Source organism: Stenella coeruleoalba (assembly GCF_951394435.1).
Source record: "Stenella coeruleoalba genome assembly, chromosome: 1".
Lineage (NCBI taxonomy): Eukaryota > Metazoa > Chordata > Mammalia > Artiodactyla > Delphinidae > Stenella > Stenella coeruleoalba.
In genome coordinates this window covers 98715853-98738003 of record NC_137169.1, presented here as the reverse complement: position 1 = coordinate 98738003, position 22151 = coordinate 98715853, and the positions used below count along the sequence as shown (strand labels likewise).

At 52.8% G+C, this 22151-nt stretch overlaps 2 protein-coding genes across 7 annotated transcripts; one reads left to right on the top strand and one right to left on the bottom strand.

Moving 5' to 3' along the window:
* Nucleotides 1-112: 112 nt before the first annotated feature.
* TAFA3 (TAFA chemokine like family member 3) lies at nt 113-22129 on the bottom strand. Of its 6 annotated transcripts, none has more exons than XR_013831510.1 (6): nt 22002-22129; nt 9338-9395; nt 7178-7293; nt 6431-6580; nt 2793-5500; nt 113-269 (listed from the first exon to the last, which is right to left on the bottom strand). XR_013831510.1 is itself a non-coding variant. In XM_079944191.1 (6 exons), exons 4-6 carry the CDS (start codon nt 7290-7292, stop codon nt 5289-5291), a joined length of 477 nt encoding a protein of 158 aa, XP_079800317.1. In that variant the 5' UTR covers nt 7293; nt 9338-9395; nt 14824-14925; nt 22002-22129; the 3' UTR covers nt 545-5288. The 6 variants fall into 6 exon arrangements, 5 of the variants coding, with proteins under 5 accessions (XP_079800317.1, XP_079800319.1, XP_079800315.1 ...); XM_079944191.1 differs by lacking the exon at nt 113-269 and adding an exon at nt 14824-14925 and having other exon boundaries at nt 545-5500; XM_079944193.1 differs by lacking the exon at nt 113-269 and having other exon boundaries at nt 545-4270; nt 5376-5500.
* Nucleotides 14107-20283, top strand: PPM1J (protein phosphatase, Mg2+/Mn2+ dependent 1J). The gene is made up of 10 exons (XM_079944250.1): nt 14107-14590; nt 16210-16324; nt 17059-17346; nt 17633-17745; nt 18021-18105; nt 18689-18807; nt 19011-19074; nt 19231-19338; nt 19450-19601; nt 19746-20283. The coding sequence occupies exons 1-10, from the start codon at nt 14265-14267 to the stop codon at nt 19891-19893; spliced, it is 1518 nt and encodes a 505-aa protein (XP_079800376.1). The 5' UTR covers nt 14107-14264; the 3' UTR covers nt 19894-20283.
* Nucleotides 22130-22151: the final 22 nt, after the last annotated feature.

The following is a 22151-nucleotide window of genomic DNA, read 5'->3' as shown; positions in this document are numbered from 1 at the left end:
TGCCGCGGAGCGGCTGGGCCCGTGAGCCATGGCCGCTGAGCCTGCACGTCTGGAGCCTGTGCTCCGCAACGGGAGAGGCCACAGCAGTGAGAGGCCCGCGTACCGCAAAAAAAAAAAAGAAGTTACATGACCTTGGGAAATGTGAACTGAGCTGATCTGGGGTGTGACAACATATCAGGGAAGCTTCCATCTGCTCCAAGTCTTTTTCTTGGCCTCTGTCTTAGTCGTTGTTTCTTCGTTTCTTTGGTTGTTAGAGCTCACAAGTGGCACTGGAAGGGATTAAAGGGGACACAAGCACAGACTCAAAAAAAAAAAAACCTAGAAATTCAACATACAGTCATCATTTTCCAAATTGTCAGCGTGTATTGAGAAAGATTTGATAAAAACGCCAGGGCAGGGGTTGGCAAAAGTTTTCTACAAGGGGTCCAACAGTAAATATTTTAAGCCTTGTAGGCCGTACGGTTTCTCTGCAATGACTTAGCTCTGCTATCTCATAGTAGGAAAGTAGTCACAGACAATAATAAACGAATAAGCATGGTTACATTCCAATACAACTTTATTTACAAAGACAGGTGGTGGACCAAATTTGGCCCATGGGCCTTGATTTGCAGCCCCCTGCATTAGGCTCCAAAGAATCCTGAAACCATCAAAACTGCTGCACAGGTCTCCCAAAGATTGACAGAAGCTCCATTCTGTCTCCTCCAAAAAGGACAAAAATCAAGGTTTATTCTAATTATTTTGTGTGGTGCTTTGGTGTTTTGATGTTCTTCTGAGTGATCTCAATTCCCCCCTTTTGTCCCTTCTCCCCTCTTTCTGTGTATATATCTCTAAAAGCTTCCCATTCTTCTTTATTCTGTCCTTTGGAACTCACAGGGTTGGGTGATTTTAGAGTGAGGCTCTTTCACATTCATCCTTGCTGAAATTCTGGCTTCTTTTCAGGGCTCTCATCTATACTACACTAAGAGGCAATGTGCAGTAGCATAAAGAGCACTTGTCTGGATCACTGGGCAGCACATGCCACCAGCTTGCTGTGTGACTTTGAGCAAATTACCTAACCTCTCTGAGCCTTCCTTTTCTCATCTGTCAAATGAGGGAATTGGCTAAGGTCTCTTAAATCCCTTCTAGCTCTGAGCTTGTGATTTTAGGAAGCTGCGGCTTCAACTCTAGCCAACTGTCTGGAGCCATTAATTAGGATGTCACTCACAGACCTTAATGAAACTGCCAGGAGGCCACAGAAAGTAGCCACATGATCTTCTGTAGTTGGCAACCTTCCGAAGCTGGGTGGGTAGGGTTACCAGCTAACCTCAGGAAATCTGAGAGCCCATCCCACTAAGGGGAGAAAAGGAACACAAATGATCCAGGACCCCTATGCTCCAGGAAAATTAATTTGCATTCCTATACTGCCATTGAAGCAGCTACAAAATGTGTACAAATGTTGACTTAGTTGGAAGCAGGACCTGAGGGAGCTTCTGTTGGGAGGTGAGCTTTCCCTTCTCCATCAGATCCTCTTGTGTGGGGCTCTCCTGGCCATATAAAGAATACCCCTCAAAGCCCACCAAATACATATATGATTAGGTCAGGAGGAAATGGAGGCTTTGAGGGGTTAAAAAAATGAATGAGCAAATTCCAGCATGTGCCAAAGGAAGGAGGTCTTCTCTGAAGCAGGGATGAGGGAAGTCAGCGAGGATCAAGGAGCCTGGCTGGGGCAGGGGTGGGCGGTGGTTGGCAGCTTGGGGGCAGTTTGTACAGCACCATCCCCCAGCTCACGGCCCACTGGCTATGGATGCAGCAGATGCACAGGCGGCTGGAGCCCTCTCCCTCCCTCCTGGACACAGTCTTGAGGGATGGGGAGGGAGTAGAGAAGCCTGCCTCCTGGCTTCAAGGAGAGCAGGCTCTTATTGTCCGACTCTGCTAAAGCTGTCTCATTTGTAGCCTAAATAATTCACTCACCAGTCTCTCAAGGAACATTAGAAGAAAAACAAAACCCGACCCACCCCTCACGCTCAGGTTCCCACTGCACCAAAGGCAGGGCGGGAGGCAGACCCAAGCTGCAGAGATGGCCTGCCTTCAAAGGTTTATTGGGGTTGGCAACCTTCCAGAAATTGCCTGGGGCCTGGTTTTGTACAGCCCTTGAGCTAAGAATGGTTTTTAAAACGTTTTTTAAAACAACATGAAACAAAATAAACAACAACAAAAACAAAGAATATGCCAGAGACTGTATGTGGCCTGCAAATATTAACTATCCTTTCCAGAAGAGTGCCAATCCTTTAATCCACTCCCCAACCTTGAAGGAGGTGATGACAACCTTTGACCTACTCCTTGACTACCTCACCCTGTGACCCCACTATATGCAGAGATTCGAAGTTGTCAGAGTTCTGACATCTACAGCCTAGTGGGAGGCCAGCATCATTGTTCACCCCATTTCCAAAACCAACAAAAAGGCAAACAAGAACATAAATGTATATGTATAACTGATTCACTTTGTTATAAAGCAGAAACTAACACACCATTGTAAAGCAATTATACTCCAATAAAGATGTAAAAAAGAAAAAGAACATCTCAAAAAAAAAAAAAAAGATAAACCCTGGAGTGGGGTCAACGGTCTTGATTCTACTGCATGGGGAGGGAGGGAGAGAAGCAGGGAGGGACTGAGACTCTCAGCCTCAACCCGTCATCTGATCTATCTTCTCTGAGGGTCAGAAGTCAGCATTGTCCCAGTTGGTCTCTACTGACGCCCCTCCCCTCAAGGCCCCATCACACCCTGCAGTCCTGGCGATCCCAGCTGATCCTACCTGATCCCAGCTGATGCCAGCAGTCACTGAGGCTGTAATTCTCTTATTGACGAGACATCCAAGTAATTCGCGTCTCTGAGTCCCTGAGGCCTGTGTGTCATCCGCAGACCACCTAGGGTGCAGCCTGAATGGCTGACCTTCAGTCCTGGACAGAGGCTCCATCCAGCACAGGGGCTCCCCTGCTGCCTAGCAGGGCCTTTGAAGGAAGAGGACTCTGACTAGCCCTGGACGCCACCCAGACCCTCTGTTGGAGCCAGAGCCACTGAGAGGCACAGCCTAAGGACTCTGGAAAAGACGGGTTAGAGTGGACAAGGCTTCCAGCTCAGAGTGCCCAGCTGTAACTGGGCTGAGGGACCTCTGGGCTGTCATGGGTTCTGTTTGGAAGTTTTGGGGCTGAGGGCAGAGTGGAGACCCAGTGGCCCTGCATCCTGGTGGGTAGGTATTCTGGATTATTTCAGATAGGAGTGAACTTTGTAAAAGTTCTTGCTCAAAATCATTGAGCTGTCCAGCCAGTTCTTTGCAGGTTCCTGTTCTTGAGATTAAAAACAGCATGGAAAGCCCAGGCTGGAATCCCAACATCCAGGCTAAGTGAAAGGTCAGCCGTCTTAGAGATTCGGGAGCCCAAGCTGTGACACCTTGGGCAAGTCACCTCATTTCTCTGGGATTCAGTTTCCTCATCTGTTAAAAGAAGCAAACAAACAAAAACCTGGGGTGCTTGGGTGGGGGTGATCTTACAGTCCTGTCCAGCCCATACCCAGTGTGTCCGAAGCAGGCAAGGCCTCTGCAGAAGCTTTTCTGTAAAGTCGTTTGGCTTCATCTCTGCTTTCCTTCCCCAAGTCAATTCAGCCCCATCCAAATGAGATACAGCTGGTCTGGCATCAGGGGAGAGTGTTTTCCTTCAGTAGGTCAGCAGCTTGCCGGGGATTCAGACCGTTGTGAGGTCCCACCGAATTAGTGGGTGGTGAATATGACCTATGATGTGAGGTCCTACCGAAGTAGTGGGTGGTGAATATGACCTATGTCTTTGTGCCCTGTGGCCAGAGGGTGGCTGAAGGGCTGTGGGAGTCTCCTCAACTGAAGTGGGGTGAACGGTCCCCAACATGCTCACAGCATATGGGCCAGAAACCAGTCTGATACCACACACTTTAATCTAAGTTACCTTGATTGCCTTTTGTCAGCTCTTCAACTTGACCGAACGTTCCTTAAGGGTAGGGATTCTATCTTGACCTTCTTCTGTGTCCCCCAGGGAGAACCCAGCACCACAGGTATGTGGCTGGAGATTGGCCTGGAGCTATGAGGACGTATCTGCTGAGAAGCTTAACTGCAATACCTCTGGAAAGAGTACTGCTGCACTTTGCACAGGGTGTGGGTCCGGGGAAGTGAATCTCCACATTTTCCAGCTGATAACTGGACACCGTTCTCCAGTGGGTGGCTCAATCAAGCTGTCAGGTCATGACCCCCAAGAGCTATCGTGTGACCTAGAGAGCAAGTGATGCGCGGGAAGGTTAGAGAAGGGAATGCCTGTCCCGTGCCAGTGTGCCCGAGATTCCCCAGGATATGCAGGTCACTTTCCCCTAAAGCAGTCCAGACTGGGAAAGTGTGGCTGGGTGGCCCATGCAAACCTAAATCAGCCTTGCGTCACCGCCGGTTGCTTCAGAGTAGCTACCAAATTGCAAGCACAGTGATCTACAGCCTACAAATCCAGACCCATACGATAGTGACAAATGTCAGAAGCTCTGGGGTGGGTCTCTTCTAGTCTTAAATATACTCAGAATGGCTGTGTCCCTTGCCTGCCTGCAGATAGGAAGCTCTCCTTTAGACCCAGCCACACTTTTTCTTGCTGTAGCTCCTGTTCTGTGCCCTATGAAAATGTTCCCTTTAGAAGTCCGGAGCCCGCCTTTCCTTCTGTATTGTTTTCTTTGCTTGCTTGTTTGCTGGGTGTGATGGTGGGGAGGGAAGGCAGGAGGCAGAGTTCTGACTTGCCCCACAGTGTCACCCATCTGTACAAACGGCCATGACAGAGCAATACAACGGATTAACCGTGACACACATGGAACTGCTAACGAGTTCGATAAAATTTTGATTATCCCTTGTTCTGTGCGGCAGGCAGCAAACCATGGAAATAATAATCCTCTCGGCTGGTGTCAGCACAGCAGTTCAACCAGGGAAAGGCAGGTGTGAGCTACAGGGAGTGAATCGTGGGAATGTGGGGGTGGGCCTGCAGCAGGGGTGGGAGGGCAGAATGGCAATTGCAGAGATTCCCCTCTCAATTACCTAGATAATCCCCTCAATTCTCTACTTTGTTCTGTGGACCTGACATGTTCTGGAAGGCAAACTCATTCTTGGCAGAGAAGGAAACTAAGGCCTCAGGAACATCAGGAATATGCCCAGAAGGACACCTTGGATTTCAGTCCCCAGAGTCTAGACAAACCCAGGGGAGACTGTTCGGGGATGAGCCCACATGGCTTGCAGATCTCAGCCTGGGAAACCGGCATCCTAGACCCCAGGGTTCCTGTGTCCCCTTTTCCGTCCCCAGCGAAGGGGGAAGAGTAGGGCTGCGATGAAGTGTCTCTCCCTGGATACCTTGGTGGTTTTGACTTTGTGTCCGGTGCTGCAGCTCCAACCCGACAGGTCCGGGAGCACTTTACACTCCTCGCCCAGCAGGCAGGGCTCCATCTGACACCACCACTTCTGCAGGACGATGGAGGCTGTGGGAGCAGGAAGCAGTGAGGGCAGCTGTAAGTTCTCTGCAAGTACAGCATGCAGTTGTGGGCGTGGGAGTGGTTCGTGCAGAATAAGGGCATGTTTCTACACACCATGGCTTAGAGCCCTGCATTTCCGTTGTCTTTTTCCTACTCCAGGCTGCCCGGAAGGGCAGTACTCAGGCTGAGGCCTTGGGACACAACCATACCAACCTCAACCCCACTGACCCCTACATCTCACCAAAGACAGAGAGGGGTGAAGGCAGGGGAAGTTGTCTCTAAGGCAACCCTTGAGTTGAGCCACCACATCATTAGCAGAGAGGCACAGTCTTCAACATACCCCTTGGTGTACGTGAGCAAGCGTGCAGGCCATTTGAGGGAGTGCGCACAAGCAGGTGTGTGCGTGTGAGCACAAGTGGGCACGTTTATGGCGCTGCCATGTGAGAGTAAGAAAATAAGCATGGGTGGGGCCGTGGGAAAGGGGTGAATACGAAGGAATTCATGGCCAAGCGATACACGTGTATCCATGTGAGGGGACGGTAAAGGCCGGCTTGAGAATGAGAGGAGGGGATGTGTAAGAGGCCTGGGAAGGAGCCGCAGGTGAAGAAGTCAACGTCTGGAGGAGTGGGTGTGAGGTGATGAGGCTGACGGGAGGCCTGAGAAGATCGTGTGAGGAAATGAATCCGCGTATGTGCCAGGCAGTAGGTGTGGCCAGGAGGGAGGGCATGTGCTAATGACAGAGCTTTCCTCATCTATGGGATGGCGATGGTCACATCTGTGCCCCTCCTCCCAGAGGTGGCCCCATCATTTGAGACTCCGACAGTGAAAGCCCTGAGCTGGGCATGAAATTGTATCCCCAGCAGATGGCGAAGCCTGGACAGCCCTTCTTATCTCTCTGACCAAGCCCTCCCTGCCGGGTCCCAGCCTCTCACTCACCGTCCACGCAGGAGGGCTTTGCCCGGGTGGTGCCGGCCACCTGGCCAGAGAAGCAAGAGCATTTGACAGTCTGGGAGCGCTCCTCGACGCGGTTCCGGTTACAGCAGCGGTGAGCAGCAATCACCTCGCAGGTGCCCTGCTTCACGGGGACTGAAAGAGCCAGCAGACCATCAGATGCCCGGCCCAGGCCAGCACCCCTGCCCCCCTCCCACCCACCCTAGTTGTCCTCCAGCCCCTCCTCCCGGCTCAGGGCAGGGGTAGGTAAGAGATTCCCAGTTGCAGGGGAGGAGGAAACGGATGACATCTTCCTGCCACATCTGCGTTCCTATCCTTCCTTCCTCCCCATTTAGGCCACACTCATCACCCTGGCAGAGTCTGGCCCCTGGGCAGGAGAAAGATGGAGTCCACACCATCCCCCATCTCCTGGCTTCCCCTGGGTGAGGCCAAGGGCCCCGAGGGCTTACAATGCGTGGCGAGGATCATCCGCTTACACCGGCTTTAGCCATCCCAGAAGGAAAACCACAGAATTAGGCCAGGAGGCTAGACTTAAGCCCTGACCCGGGGGCTCCTCTCCCTGCAGAACACCTTCCGGCATGGAAGGGAAGGTGAGAATGGGTCTGCCCTCGCATCTGTGGGTTTTACTCTGCCTCAGAGATCTGCCTGCTGTGGAACGGGGTGCAGTGGTGTCCAGCTTTCCAGGCATCCTGGAAAACCGCCCGCCCCAGGGCCCCACCACCTCCCCTAGACCTGTTGGAGTTGGAGGCTGCAAGGAAGCCGAGGCCAGGTGGGTCCACAGCCAGACCACGCCAAGTGCCAGCAGCCAGCCGCCCGTGCTCCAGTTCTGTGTGGCCCTCTCACGCATCCTGCAGAGAGAAGCACACACCCTGCTTGACTCCAGGCAGGAGCCCTCCCAGTGCCCAGTGCCAGCACCACTGTGCCACGTGCTCTGGGGGGCACAGAGGCGGGCAGGGTGCACGACTTGTCCCCAGGCAGCTTTCAGCCTGGCACAGACTCACTGTAGAAAGTGGTGAGTACTACAGTCAGAAAAGGGAGCAGAAAGGGAGACTGTTCTGCTGGGAAAAACATGGAAAGCTTTGTGGAGGAGATGACATTTAGGAGGGGTCTTAAAGAATGGACTGGGCATGGTCCCATGGAGGGCTGTGACATGGAAGGAGCAATAATGCTGGCTGCCATGTTTTGAGCACTCGACCCTGCAAACATACTCTTGAATCCTTCACGACTGTCCTACAAAGTAGGATTATTTGTACCCATTTTACAAATGAGCAAATGGATACTCAAAACGCCTGGACACAACCTAAACAACCATCAGTAAAGGGCTGGCTAAATACACTGTGGGCCATCTGTGCAATGCCCATCCAGACAGCTGTAGCAGAATGAGGAGATGCTTTAGGTACTGAGGCATGCAATGATCTCCAACGATAATCCGTCATTTAGGGAAAAAAAGCAAAGTGCCTGGTGATGTGTATTCGATGTGTAAAAGGGAGGAATTATATATGTTGCTCAAATATGGGTTAAGCTAGCTCTGGAAAATGTACCAAAAGACCCTAATAACATTGTTTGCCACCAAGAAGGGAAACTGGTTGGCTGGGATACAGAGGTGGAATGGAGATATTTTTCTCCCTACTGCTTTTTTTTTTTTTTTTTTTAAGATTTTTTTTTGATGTGGACCATTTTTTTTTAACATCTTTACTGGAGTATACCTGCCTTACAATGTTGTGTTAGTTGCTGCTGTATAACAAAGTGAATCAGCTATAGGTATACATATATCCCCATAACCCCTCCCTCTTGTGTCTCCCTCCCACCCTCCCTAACCCATCCCTCTAGGGGGACACAAAGCACCGAGCTGATCTCCCTGTGCTATGCAGCTGCTTCCCACTAGCTATTTTACATTTGGTAGTGTATATATGTCCATGCCACTCTCTCACTTCGTCCCAGCTTATCCTTCCCCCTCGCCGTGTCTTCAAGTCCATTCTCTACGTCTTTATTCTTGTCCTGCCCCTAGGTTCTTCAGAACCTTTTTTTTTTTTTTTTTTTTAGATTCCATATATATGTATTAGCATATGGTATTTGTTTTTCTCTCTCTGACTTACTTCACCCTGTATGACAGTCTCTAGGTCCATCCACCTCACTGCAAATAACTCAATTTTGTTTCTTTTTATGGCTGAGTAATATTTGATGTGGACCATTTTTAAAGTCTTTATTGAATTTGTTACAATATTGCTTCTATTTTATGTTTTGGCTGTTTGGCCGCGAGGCATGTGGGATCTTAGCTCCCCAAGCAGGGATCGAACCCGCACCCCCTGCATTAGAAGGCAAAGTCTTAACCACTGGACTGCCAGGGAAATCTCTCTCCCTATTGCTCTTTAATCTTTTGGGATTTGAACCACGGGAAGGTACTAGCAATTCAGCTTAAACAAAATTTAAATATAAAAAGGAAGAAATGAAGTGGAGGCTAATAGAAGTCAAGTGACTTGCCCAAGGCCAGGCAGCATGTGGGTAGAAGACCCTGAGCGCAGAAACCTGCCCTGTTCTCACTGGACCACCTTGCTTCTGCTCTCTTCCCCTTTCCTTCTCCTCCTTCATCCTTGATGGTTCGAATCTCCCAAATCTATCCTAGAGAGTGGACTAGAAATGGAGGGAACCCCAGTAAAGCAGAGGCACAGAGCAGCTGGGAGCCACTCAAGCACAGAAGGGGCATGAACCACCCCCTCTGCTGCACTGCTACCCCTTGGGGATCACTGGGCTCCCTCAGGTGCCAGCTTAGTGCTGGGAACACTAGAGGCCAAACCAAATGCCAGGACCCGGCTGCTCCCTTGGATAGGGTGCTTGATCTCTGTCTACGCACCACTCCCCCAACTCCCCCTCTTCAACTGTCTCCTCACTCACCTTTTTTGGAATCTTTTATCTTCTGTCAGTTCATCCACTGGCCTCAGACTCACTCTTCCTAGACAAATAGGAGAGATTCTTGTGGTTTGCAAGGGACAGAGGGAGCCCGTGGCCATGCAGGGGGTGGAGGAGGGCCTGGGTGAGGGCAAGTGGGTGGACTGGGCACTGAAGTAGTGCCTAATTCTGAGGTTGTTCCCCAAGGTGCCAGGACAGGGGGCAGAGTCCCTCCTCTGCCCTGGGAATTCGCAGAGGTCCTTGCAGACTCTGGGAACATGTAGCTCCGGAGGGAGCTTCTCTATGCCAGGAGTGAAGCAGGGTTGATGGTAGGAGGTGTCTAAGAACCAACCCTGTCATCTCTCTGGTCTTGGGAAGGGGCTGAAGGCCGGGGAAGAGCTCCTGAGCAGAATCTGACAGCCACTGCTGGGAAGAGGCGCCTGAGAATAATAACCCCTGAGGTCCTGAATCCTCTCTGCCTCTTCCTCCTCCTAGCCCCATCACACCTGCTTCCTGGACTGGCCAGGAGCTGGCTCAACTTTGCTGCCCTCACCCCCATTCCCACTCTAGAGGGCTAGAACGGGAGTCCTCCAGGTCTCTGAGCCTCAGCGGCCTCAGCCTCAAAGCATCTCCATTTTCCCCAAGACCTCCCCTCCCTCAACCTCCAGAAGGAGGTGGAACTGAGGCAGGTAGGATGGTGGGGCTCAAGAAGGACCAAGAGCCATGTGTCCTAGCTCCCCAGAGTGAGAGCCCAGGAAAGACTGCGGGGGCAGATGGAGGAAGTGATGCCAAAACCCCTGGGATGGGTGTGCTCCACGGGCAGAGAGCTTCTAGAAGTACCTCTTTTCTGAGTAGGTATCTCCTCTCCCTGCCCCCTTCAGGAACCTTTGTTTTGATCATTACAAAGGCAGCTGTGCCTTTTCTCCGGCAGTCCCCCAACCCATTTCACTCTGAGCTGCCACACCTCCAACCCAACTTTCCCATCTCTCCTATGAACCCCAAGACCCAAAAGACCCGGGAGTGGGCATTTCGGGTGCCTTCTCTGGCATTCTATTCCTTCCCTCAAAGAGAGCTTGAGAAAGAAGCTTCTGGGGTTTGTTCTCAGGCTTCCACACTCCTGCCTCAGTTTCCCAGGCTGTTTTCCCCAAACCCCTGTATACCAGCATGGGGTTGAGAATGTGAACCACAAGATCCTTTAACCTTTCCCTGCCTTCTCCCGCCCCTGCCCCGCGCCCACTCAGTCCTCCCAATTCTGAGCTCCCACGCCTGGGACCTACCTGCCCCACGGCGGTACCCACGGGTTCCACCCGCCAGCCTGAGGTTCTCCTCGCCTCTGGACCCGGGATCGAGACTCCGAAAGGCGGACTGCAGGCGGGAGCGGTCAGCTCCGGTGCTGTCTAGTCCGGAGTCCTGTCCCCCTCACCAAGTTGCTGCGTCCCCGAGGCGCAGGGGCTCTGACCAAACTGGCATCACGGTCATGCAGGGCCCGCCCTGGGCACCGGGGAGTTCCGGGCCCGCTCGGCCAGCTCTGTAGAGCTCAGCCGGGGTCCCTCCGAGGCTGCCGCCCGCAGGCCTGGGAGCTCGCGGCTGTCGCCGCCGCCTCCTCCTCCTCCTAGCCCGGGGCCGCCTCCGCTTCCCCAGCCCCGCGCGGGCGTAGCCGCCGCCGCCTCCCGGACAGCGCCGGGCACCGCGCACAGCTCTCCGCCGGCCCCGCGGGCACAGCGACCCCTGGCGCTCGAGGCAAGACCGGGTGAAGAGAGGACAGCCAGACCCCGCGATGTGGTCCCTGGTATAGGCAGGTAATTCAGAGAGGTCCCTCAAGACTATGGAGGTCTTGGGGCTTGGGGTGGGTTGCTGAGTGTGAGGAGTGATAGCCCAGACCCTCACGGGTTTTGAGCCTTGAAGATTCCCGAACTGCACTGTCCGATACGGTAAATAACATCTTAAGTTTCTCATTTACACACACAACATTTCAAGTGCTCAATCACCACATGCAGCTAGGGACTACTGTATTGGGCAGAAAAGATATAGAATATTCCCACATTGCACAAAATCCTATTTGACAATGCTCTTTTAGATTGCTATGGTAGCCCTTCAGTGTTAAAATGTTAAAATCCAGGAGGAAATAGCAAATGATCTCTACCCCAGGAGCGGTGTCCTCTGGGGCAGGAAGGACCAGGGGAGGCATGTGGGTAGGGGCCTGGAAGGCAGGAGGGCTGTGGTAGGCCTGTGGATGATGGGTATGAACCCCAACTTGGGAACGAAACTCTGAGACCCAGTTTCTTCAGCATAAAAATTGCAATGTAATTGCAATTGTATAGTGTGTAATTTTTTACAGGGTGAGATTCTGGATATGAAAGTATTCGACAAATGAGAGAGGAAGCGGTGGTCTGTGAATTTGTCTCTTGATTGAAGGACATTCCTCTTAGTTTAAGAGGGCTTTGGGATTGGAGTAATGGGGAGGGGAGAGGCAAAGGGAAGAAGCCCAGTTCCTGGCTCTGAGCCACTGCATGTGGCCCAGGATAAAGGGACTTCTCTCTCTGTCTTTTTAAAATTAACTAATTAATATATTTATGTATTTATTTTGGTTGTGCCCGGTCTTAGTTGTGGCACGCGGGATCTTTTTTATTTGCAGTATAAGGACTCTTAGTTGCGGCATGCATGCGGGATCTAGTTCCCCCACCAGGGATCAAACCCGGGCCCCCTGCATTGGGAGAGTGGAGTCTTACCCACTGCGCCACCAGGGAAGTCCCTAAAGGGATTTCTCTTGAGCATACCCATTTCCTACCCCTAGCTGAGGCCTCGCACACTCCTGGCAGGACCAGCCTCTCTGAGCAGTTCTCAGCAAAGAATAACCTACAAGGCTGCTTCTTCCCACTCCATCTCCCTTTTGCCTCTCACTCTGTGCTGCCTCAGGGATGAGTAGAGGTGGTGACCTTCTCACCAGGTTCTGGGGCAGTCTGAGGATGCAGGAGGTATGATGATGCCAGGAATAGGAGGTGAGAGGTTCAGGGAGAGGAGAGTCTTAGGATTTGGGTACGGTCGGAGGGCTGTTCTAGAGCCCAAGGGAGCTGTTGACATCCCTGCTGACCATCTGTTGCTGGAACTAGGGGGTCTCTGGGCCCTGGCTCTGTGGCCCACTTGCAGTCACACCATGATGGGTGTTGTGAAGAGCAGGGATTATGGAGCTGGATGACACGGAGAAGTGGTAAGCAAACTGTCCCAGAAACACTGAATAATAAAAATAGCCAGGATGTTATATTTTTTCTTCTGTCTATGGCTTGCTGCCACTGTTTATGCCGTTTATCTGTGAGCTGGTTCCAGTTTTTCTCAAACAGGAGGGAAATACCCATAGCAGCAGCGTGTTCTTTATCTCCCTGTCTGGCTTGCCACTCTATGTGCCTTTGGGTCTGACTTTTTCTGGTTTTCTTTTCTTTTCTTCTTTTTCCTTCTCTCTGCCCAAAGTGCAGGCATAATTATAGAAGTCTACAAACCTGAATGACCATTGTGAGATTTTTATTTGGAAGCTACCAGAAAAGACACTCCTTCTGGGGGTACAGTCTAGCCAGGAACAGAGAGGGTCATGGTCAGGAAGCACCCAGCTGACAGAGTCCAGAGGTGGAATCCCCACCATGAACCGGGTGCCAGTCCCTGAGGACTACCCTGACTTGCATTAGGACCATAAGGGCCTTGTCCCCATTTGAACCATGTGTGGGGTAGGAGGTGTCTCTGGAGGCCTAACAATCAATTCCCAGGCTTAGGAACATAGTTCCAGCATTAGGTCAGTACCACCCTCCCCTCTCAGGCAGGGACTTAGCCTGGCCTCTGTCTCCCCCAGGTGGCAGCCACAGAAGTTGTTCACCTGGACTGTTCTCCGCCTTTGCCTTAAGAAGAGGAGGGTGGGAGAGGAGAGACACCCCCCTCTTCTATTCACCTACCTCTTAACCCTTCCTCTCTGATCTAGATAAATCAGCTTGGTTTTTAAGAACCGGTGTGGGTGGCTGGGGAACAGACATGGGCATAAATTTCCCACTGGCTGTTGACCTCCTGGAACAAGTCATGTAAAATGACAGGAGTGTCCAGTCCTGCGTCATCCATAAAACGAACATAATAAAACCTACCTTGCAGGGTTGGTGTGCAGTGTAAAGGGCCTAAAGTATAGAAAGTGCTTTGTAGAGAGCCTATTATTAGTAAGTCCTCAATAAATGTAGTTATTGTTATCCTTACTAACAGTTCTGCTGTGGTCAGGGGAGGTCTAAATATGGGCGGAAATTGGGTCCTGAAAAAAAAAAAGTGGAGTCGGAGTGGTAACTGTTCTGCCGGATCTAGCGGTGGTCTTCACGGGGAACAGCGCCCTCGGGAATCCGGGAACTTACCCAGCTCCCTAATTCAGGATGATTGGCTCCAGCCTGCCTTGTTACCACTTCCACACCACTCCCAGCACCAGCTCGCTGGCCCTCACTCTCGCTCCGGCAGCCCCAGCCAGAGGTGTCACCACAACCGGAGCTTCACACCCAGCGGTCGCTAACGGAGATCATCAGCTCCATCACCCTCTGGGCAGGCTAGGCACAAGGAACCCAGGGCGAGGGTGGGAGACACCACCCTCCCGTCACAATAGGGAAGTTCTATCTGATTAATATAGAGCAAGGCTGAAATAAGATTTCTGTCCCCTTCCTACAACAGCAGACCCTTCTTCCCCCCAAAAAACAGAGGCGGGAGAAGTCGGAACGGGGCGGGGGAGAGGCCGCGAGCCGGCGGGGCTGTTCCCGGGGTAGCCCAGAGCCGCAGGTAGTTTTCCCGGGGACCGGCCCTGCGGGCCGCGAGCCAGTGGTGGGGCCGAACTGACCGGAGCGAGCACCGCCCCTCGAGAGCCCTAGGGGGCGGGGCCTGTCCTGGGGCGGGGCCACGGCCGAGGGCGGGGAAGGGAGGCAGCATGCTAAACCGGGTGCGTTCGGCCGTGGCGCACCTGGTGAGCTCTGGGGGCGCCCCGCCTCCGCGCCCCAAGTCGCCAGACCTGCCCAACTCGACCTCGGCGCCACCCGCCGCCCCTCCACAAGCTCCCAGAAGCCCTCCGGCTAGGGCTGGGAGCGGCAGTGCGGCGCCCGCGAGGACAGTAGAGTCTCGAGCAAGCTTCTGCCGACCGACCTTTCTGCAGCTGAGCCCTGGGGGCCTGCGACGCGCCGATGACCACGCTGGCCGGGCTGTGCAAAGCCCCCCGGACACTGGCCGTCGCCTGCCTTGGAGCACGGGCTACGCCGAGTGAGCGCCCCCGGGGGCACCCTAACCAGGATGGGACTCCCATTCCCAACCTCATCCCCACCTTGGCATCCCGGGCGCTGGGACGCATCCCCCCTCGCCGCTCTCGGTGCCAGGAGCTCCTTTTTCCCAGGACCTTTGCCGTCCTCTGGGTTTCGGGCCGCACCCACTCCCAGCCCTTTCTCAAGTCGGGTGCAGCTTTTCTCAGGACTTTCTAGCTCGTTGACTATCCTCACCCGCGCCGCTTCAGGACCTTGTTCTCTCCCAGAGCCCGGAGAGTGGAGGGCCCGTGAACGATGAGTTGGCCAGTTGTCAGTCGCGGCCCGGTAGTTTAATGGCTAAGGGAAGAGAGATTTCAAGGAGCGGGGGTCCCTTTTAATATAGGAGATGGCGGCTGGAAAAACTCCTTGGGCTTCCCGACCCCAGCGCCCCAGTTCCCTGTCCCTCTTACCATTCCCCTCCCCCTCCACACCCAGAAATAGCCCGCGACACCAGGCGGCCGCCGGCTTCCCCAGGGGCGGGGGAGGGGGCCACCCGGGGAAGCGGGAGGGCCCCCTTTGAACACCTCTTGGCGGGTGGACTTGCCCTGGCCAGGCAAGGAAGTGGAGCTCCGGGCCAGAGCGGTGGGAGTGGCGGCAGCAGCCAGCTTGCTCCAAGGCTGCGTGAATTTTTTTTTTTTTTTTTTTTTTTTTGCTTGTTTGGTTGGTTGTTGGCAGTGCAGGATCTTAGTTCCCTGACCCGGGGACCCGGCAGTGAGACCGAGGAGTCCTAACCACTGGACCACTAGGGGATTCCTACAGGGCCGGTGGATTTTTAATGCATCTGCTGGGAGAGCAGAGAACTGAGGGAGATGGGGGCGCTGAGGGGCTGAGGGTCGTGGCTGGTGGACCCGCGGCCCCACTACCGGCTCCTTTAACTTCCTATTTGGGAAGAGTTTGGGGTTATGTGGGTCCTGCGCAGTCCAGGGAGGCTTCCACTCCTACCCTATTTCAATTCCTCTTTCCTGATCTGTGCCGGAGCACTTACTCATTGCCAAACAGCAGAAACTGGGACTTCACTGGCGGTCCGATGGTTAAGACTCCATGCTTCCAATGCAGGGAGCGCGGGTTTGACACCTCGTGGGGGGGGCGGAACTAAGATCCCACAAGAAGCCAAAAAAGAAAAAAAAAAAAAAAGCAGCAGAAACTTTCACTGGATGATTTTAGGATAAAGGTGGGTGTGCTCATGAGGGTGGGGTGGGGTGGGGTGGGGTGTTGTGGACAAGAAGCTAGAAGAGTTTTTTGGGGGTCAGAGTGGATGCAGGGTCTCGGCAAGCCAGGAATTAAAACCTCCTTCCCTCCATCCAGGTCCTCCCCCAGTGATACCATTAGGGAAGGGATGGGAGACCTGAGGTGGGAGAGTGCTGCTGTGGCCTTTCTAGGAGGTGGTGGAGCCCAACACCTAGGCAGTACTCCTTGTGCCTTGCCCTGCCTCCCTTCTCCTCCTCCCTCTGGCCTGGTTCCCAGGTGGCTGTGACCTTTCTCAGCTTGGCCAGCAGGCCAGAGGGTATGTGTGTCTCAGGTGGGAGTTATTCCAGGACCTTGTCTGGTGTCCAACCTGATGTGGTCACTTTGGCCTGACAGGGTCATCAACTCTGGCAAGAGCCGGCACAATGAGGACCAGGCTTGCTGTGAAGTGGTGTATGTGGAAGGTCGGAGGAGTGTTTCAGGGGCACCTAGGGAGCCTAGCCGAGGCCAGGTAAGCTCCCCACCCCCTTTCCTAACCTCCACAGGAGACACCTATCCCCAGGGATTCTAGGCATTCGGTTTTAATCTGAGCCATGTGATAGACCTACCCCCTAACTCACTAGCTTTCTACTTTAATGGCACAGAATTTTATCTGGCATTGATCAGGTAGATTCTACCATGTCAGTGTGAATATTTAGTTTTCCACTTAAAATGGAGATATGCTCATGTATTCATTGATGATTTAATAACTACCATTGCTTATTTTTGCATCTTTTATCCTCTGAGTTTGACTTTCTTATTTTTTTTTTATTTTTTTTTGCGGTACGCGGGCCTCTCACTGCTGTGGCCTCTCCCGTTGCGGAGCACAGGCTCCGGACGTGCAGGCTCAGCGGCCATGGCTCACAGGCCCAGCCGCTCCGCAGCATGTGGGATCCTCCCGGACCGGGGCACGAACCCGTGTCCCTTGCATCGGCAGGCGGACTCTCAACCACTGCGCCACCAGGGAAGCCCGAGTTTGACTTTTTTGATGCTTTGCTTTCAGACACATAGTATGCCTTTGGTGAATGAGTGAATAAATCTAATTTGCCTTAAATACCAAAATCTAACCTCCTCTCTCATGTTTATATGGATGCCCAGAGTCTTGCTCTTCTCCCTGCATAACACAAACACACACATGCACACACACACACACACACACACACACACACACACACACACACTCACCTCAAACTTTTCCTCCACCAGGGACTCTGCTTCTACTACTGGGGCCTGTTTGATGGGCATGCAGGAGGCAGAGCTGCCGAAATGGCCTCTAGGCTCCTGCATCGCCACATTCGGGAGCAGCTAAAGGACCTGGTAGAGATACTCCAGGACCCCTCGCCACCTCCCCTCTGCCTCCCGTCCACCCCAGGGGCTCCAGGTTCCTCTGATTCCTCTCACTTGGTTGGTCCTCAGTCCTGCTGGTCTTCGCAGAAGGAAGTGACTCATGAGAGCCTGGTAGTGGGTGCCATTGAGAATGCCTTCCAGTTCATGGTAAGTGGGTGGCCTGGGCCAAGGGCCTGCCAGGCAGACACTTTGGTCAACTCTGTATGGGAGTCAGGTGGCCTGAGGAGGTGACCCTGAGAACCCATAACAGCTTTGAGAACCTGAGCAGAACTTGGTTCAGAGGGAGGGAGAAGTGGGTGTTATACCGATGTCTTCCCTACTGTCCACCAGTGTGGCTTGCCTGGGCCAGTTTGTTTCTGCAGATGTGGGCGGGTGGCTGTGTGTCTGGAGCCTCTTCTTCATCCACCCCCTTTGACCCTTCCTCATATGGCAGGATGAGCAGATGGCCCGGGAGCGGCATGGCCACCACGTGGAGGGGGGCTGCTGTGCACTGGTTGTGGTCTACTTGCTAGGCAAGGTGTACGTAGCCAATGCAGGTGACAGCAGGTATGGGGTGGGAGCTTTGATAAAGGCTGTGCGGGGGAGGGGTCAAGCTTCTGGGATGGGGGAATAGAAGAGAGTGACGTGGTGGGTGTTAACGTTCAGAGATTGGAACGGGTCAGGAGGGATCACAGACATAAGGAAGGGCCTGAAATAGCTATGAGGGGAGGAAAACTGGGGGTCTGGGTGAGGGACTCTAAGGGAGGGCCTTGTCTTTTTGGAACTCTTTATGTGAGGGGGTTGCAGAGAGCCAAGCCCAAACCTTTTGTTTCTCTGGGCAGAGCCATCATTGTCCGGAATGGAGAAATCATTCCAATGTCCCGGGAGTTCACCCCGGAGACTGAGCGCCAGCGTCTCCAGATGCTTGTAAGTAGGAACTAAACTCCCTACTCCCATCTTACTAATCTTGTGCCTCTCTGTACCCTGTGTCCCAAGGACTCTCCGACCCTCACCACACAGACAGACCGCTCCTTACTGGGAGCTTACTGGGAAGGCCACTCCACAGACTATGGAGTGTAGGGCTGAGCTGGTGTGGAGGATGTGGCAGGAAAGAGCGTGGGCTGCTCCAGTGCCTTCCACTGTGGCCCCAACTGAGGAAGGAAGTGCAGTCAGAGTGGGGGAAGGAAACAGCAAAGGCCCCTAAGGGGCAGGATAGCTTAGTGCTTTAAAGCAATGGCTCTGGAGCTGGGCTGCCTGGGATTGAATCCTGGTTTGAGTACTTTGTGTGATCTTCAAAAGTTCCCTGAACTTCTCCATAAATCAAGAGTTCCTGCCTTAAAAGTTGTTGTGAGGATTAAATGAGCTAATATATGTTAATATTAGAACAGTGCATGGTACACAGTAAACTCCATTTAAGGGTCTGCTATAATTAACATCACCTCTACCCCAGGGTGTACTGTAAACCTAATGCCCCCGGCCCTCTGCTCTGTCTGGCCGCTCCCAACCCCAGGGCTTCCTGAAACCAGAGCTGCTGGGTGGTGAATTCACCCACCTTGAGTTCCCCCGCAGAGTTCAGCCTAAGGAGTTGGGGCAGAGGATGCTGTACCGGGACCAGAACATGACTGGCTGGTAACACTTCCCTCAGAGCTGGGGCCCGTTTCCATGGCAACACAACCAGTCCCTCGCCAACAGCAAGGTGGAAGCTGGAGGCTGGGCCAGGCTGGGAGCTGGGGGAATGCCGCCCTTCTAAGGGGTTTGTGTAAGGGGTGTGGCTCCTAGGGGAGAGGGACTTTGATGCCTGGGTGATGCCTCCTCTACTCCCCCCTCCCCAGGGCCTACAAAAAGATCGAGCTGGAGGATCTCAGGTTTCCTCTGGTCTGTGGGGAGGGCAAAAAGGTAAACTCCATGGTAGAGGTGGGAGAGGGCAGGAGGACCCACCACAACTTGTCTAGGGAGGTGGAGGTTCTACCCGAGGGTAGGGGTGGAAAGGGTCCACGGTCCCAGAGAGACTGGGAGAAGGCTATAGTAGTGTCCCCTCCTCATTTCCTTTAGGCTCGAATGATGGCCACCATTGGGGTGACCCGGGGCTTGGGAGACCACAACCTCAGGGTCTGCAGTTCTACCCTGCCCATCAAGCCCTTCCTCTCCTCTTTCCCTGAGGTGAGCCACATGGGAGCCTCCTTAGCCTTCCCTGCTCTGGGGGTCTCAGGCTAGCTTTCTCCCAAGGTCGCTTTATCCCCAAGCTCCCTCTGCACCCTCTCTCCCCACCAGGTACGAGTGTATGACCTGACGCAGTATGAGCACTGCCCAGATGACGTGCTAGTCCTGGGAACAGATGGGCTGTGGGATGTCACCAGTGACTGTGAGGTAGCTGCCACTGTGGACAGGGTGCTGTCAGCCTATGAGCCCAATGACCCCAGCAGGTAGGGGCTGTATGGCGGCAAGGGGATGACGATGGGGAAGGAAGGGACACAGGGAAGAAATGCTTGGGAACCCACATGAGGGCCTGTGTATCCATCTTCCCACGTACATGTTGGTACATGAATGTGCACATGTGCTTCTGACAGGTACACAGCTCTGGCCCAAGCTCTGGTCCTGGGGGCCCGGGGTACCCCCCGGGACCGTGGTTGGCGTCTCCCCAACAACAAGCTGGGTTCCGGGGATGACATCTCGGTCTTCGTCATCCCCCTGGGAGGGCCAGGCAGCTACTCCTGAGGGGCTCAGTGGATGGAGGAGTAGACTTCCTCATCCTCCATCCACCTCCTCAGAACCTCCCACCACCATCCCAGCCTCTCCATGCTTACCCCTCTCCCAACCCAAATTCTGAAGTTGTCTCCTTGACCTTCTTTAGTGGCAATTTAACTGAAGGGGTGCCAGTTAGATCCAAAATTTTAGCCCTTGGCAAATAAACCAGATGGATAAATGTGTGTGTCTTTATTTTCTTTGACTAAAAACTGTCCCAGTTGTCTCCCGAACATCTCCTAGACATCTCACAGGCACTTCAACTCAACATTCCTCCAACTGAATTCATTATTTCCCACACAAATATGTCCTCTCCCCGCTCATCATCTCAGGGGGCACCAGCTCAGCTACTCAAGTTAGAATTCTTGGGGTTGAGCACCTTTGGCTTCCGTTTCTTCCTCATCAAGCTAATCAATCACTAAATATTGTTGATTATATATTTTTAAATATATTTCTTTAAAAAACATTTTTTTTTTTAGTTTTTGGCCGCGCTGCATGCGGATTCTAGTTCCCCGGGGGACCAGGGATCGAACCTGTGCCCCCTGCATGGGAAGTGCGGAGTCTTAACCACTGGACCACCAGGGAATTCCCCTAAATATATTTCTATTTGTCCATCCCTACAGTCACTACCTTAGTCCTTCAGTATATTAGCCTCCTAATTGTCTCCAAGCCACTCCCCTGCTTTCCCCAATATATAATATACACAGCAGCCAGGGAGCCCTTTCCACAGGGTGAATCTGAGTTGGTGATTCCTCTGAGAAAATACTTTGGTGGCTCCTTACTGCACCTAGACCAAAACTGACACTCAACTCTTGAGCATGGCAATATAAAGACCTTCATATCTGGCCACTGCTTCCTTCTCCAGCCCTGTCTTCTGCCCCACCCCGCCTTGTGTTTTCCACAAGTCTGGGTCTGGAGTAGCTCCAACTCATTTAAAATCTACACATCACCTCATCCTGAAGGCTTCACCTGTCCTTCCACAGCCCAGGCATGCCCCCACTATAGCGCTCACCTCTTGTACTGTAACTGTCTATATGAGGAGTTGGTACGGAGTAGCAGTTAAGGAACAGGGGCTTGAAAGTCCTGCTGTTTGGGTCCTGGTGCCAAACCCAACACTAGGTTTGCAATCTCTCTGAGCCTCAATTTGCTTTTTGGAAAAATGGAGATAACAGTACTACCTCAGGAGGTAGTTGTAGGACTAAAGTAGTTTATGTATGTAGAGCCAGGTCCATGTAATAAGGGTTCAATAACTATTACCTATCTTTAAGTTGTCTGCATTTGGAATTTAGATTGTAAGTTCTTTGAAGGCAGAAACTGATCTGAACTGAGCACATAGCTCAGTTTAGTGAGCCAGTTAAGAGGCCTGGGACCAAACTGCACTGGACCTCAGTTTCCTCATTTAGCAAATGTGTGGGTTGCTCTTCAGATCTTTAAAGTCTGTATGACTTCTAACATTCATTCATTCAGCAAGTATTTGTTGAAAATCTATTATGTGCCACACACTGTGCCAGACAGTGGGAAGGGACAGGTTGGAGGATCACAGTGGGCAGTAGAGAGAGAGACCAGCTTTGGAGCCAGACAGGCCTGACTATCTGAGTTCTTGCTCTGCCACATACAAATGGCAAAATCAAGCCACTTAAGTTAAGCCACTTAACTCCCCCCGAGCCTCAGTTTACTTACAGGCAAAAGGGGATGGGTACACTTAACCTAGAGATCTGTGATGACTATTAGAAGCTATGTAGTGTTCCCTGCACAAGCTAATAAAATGTGAGTAGACTTCCTCATCCTCCATCCACCTCCTCAGGTACCTTTCAGGGAAGAAGATACACCAGTTGGTAAATACCCAACGCACAAGTCAGGCCCGGCTAGGTGTCCCTAGAGGCACAGAAATAATACAACGGGGGTGGCAACTGAATTCCCAGCTGGGGATCCAGAAAGATTCCAGGGTGGAAGGATGGGTAGGAGTTGGAAATTCCAGGTAGGGGGAAGGAAGGGAATTGTGAGGTGGAACCAAGTGCCCTGAATCTCAAAGGTTCTGAAAGGTCTCCAGGCCTGGGGGGATGATGGTGGGTTGTACTTACTCCGCAATGATCCTAGGAGCAGAGGGTGGGCATCTTCCGCGGCCTCCTCCTCGGGCGTCCCCGAAGCCGTCTTTTCCAGTCCCGCCTCCCGCGAAGCCCCAGGTGATGTAGGCGCGGGTGGCTGCTTGGCCACGCGAGGGCAGCAGCGGT

Bases quoted from the DNA above. Each gene is read 5' to 3' on its own strand.
- PPM1J (XM_079944250.1), top strand. From the start codon at position 14,265: ATGCTAAACCGGGTGCGTTCGGCCGTGGCGCACCTGGTGAGCTCTGGG. The intron at 17,347-17,632 runs GTAAGTGGGTGG...CTCATATGGCAG, and splicing joins AGAATGCCTTCCAGTTCATG to GATGAGCAGATGGCCCGGGA. The intron at 19,339-19,449 runs GTGAGCCACATG...TCTCCCCACCAG, and splicing joins TCCTCTCCTCTTTCCCTGAG to GTACGAGTGTATGACCTGAC.
- TAFA3 (XM_079944191.1), bottom strand. From the start codon at position 7,292: ATGCGTGAGAGGGCCACACAGAACTGGAGCACGGGCGGCTGGCTGCTG. The intron at 6,581-7,177 runs GTCTAGGGGAGG...TGGCTCTTTCAG, and splicing joins GCAGCCTCCAACTCCAACAG to TCCCCGTGAAGCAGGGCACC. The intron at 5,501-6,430 runs GTGAGTGAGAGG...CTGCTCCCACAG, and splicing joins AAAGCCCTCCTGCGTGGACG to CCTCCATCGTCCTGCAGAAG.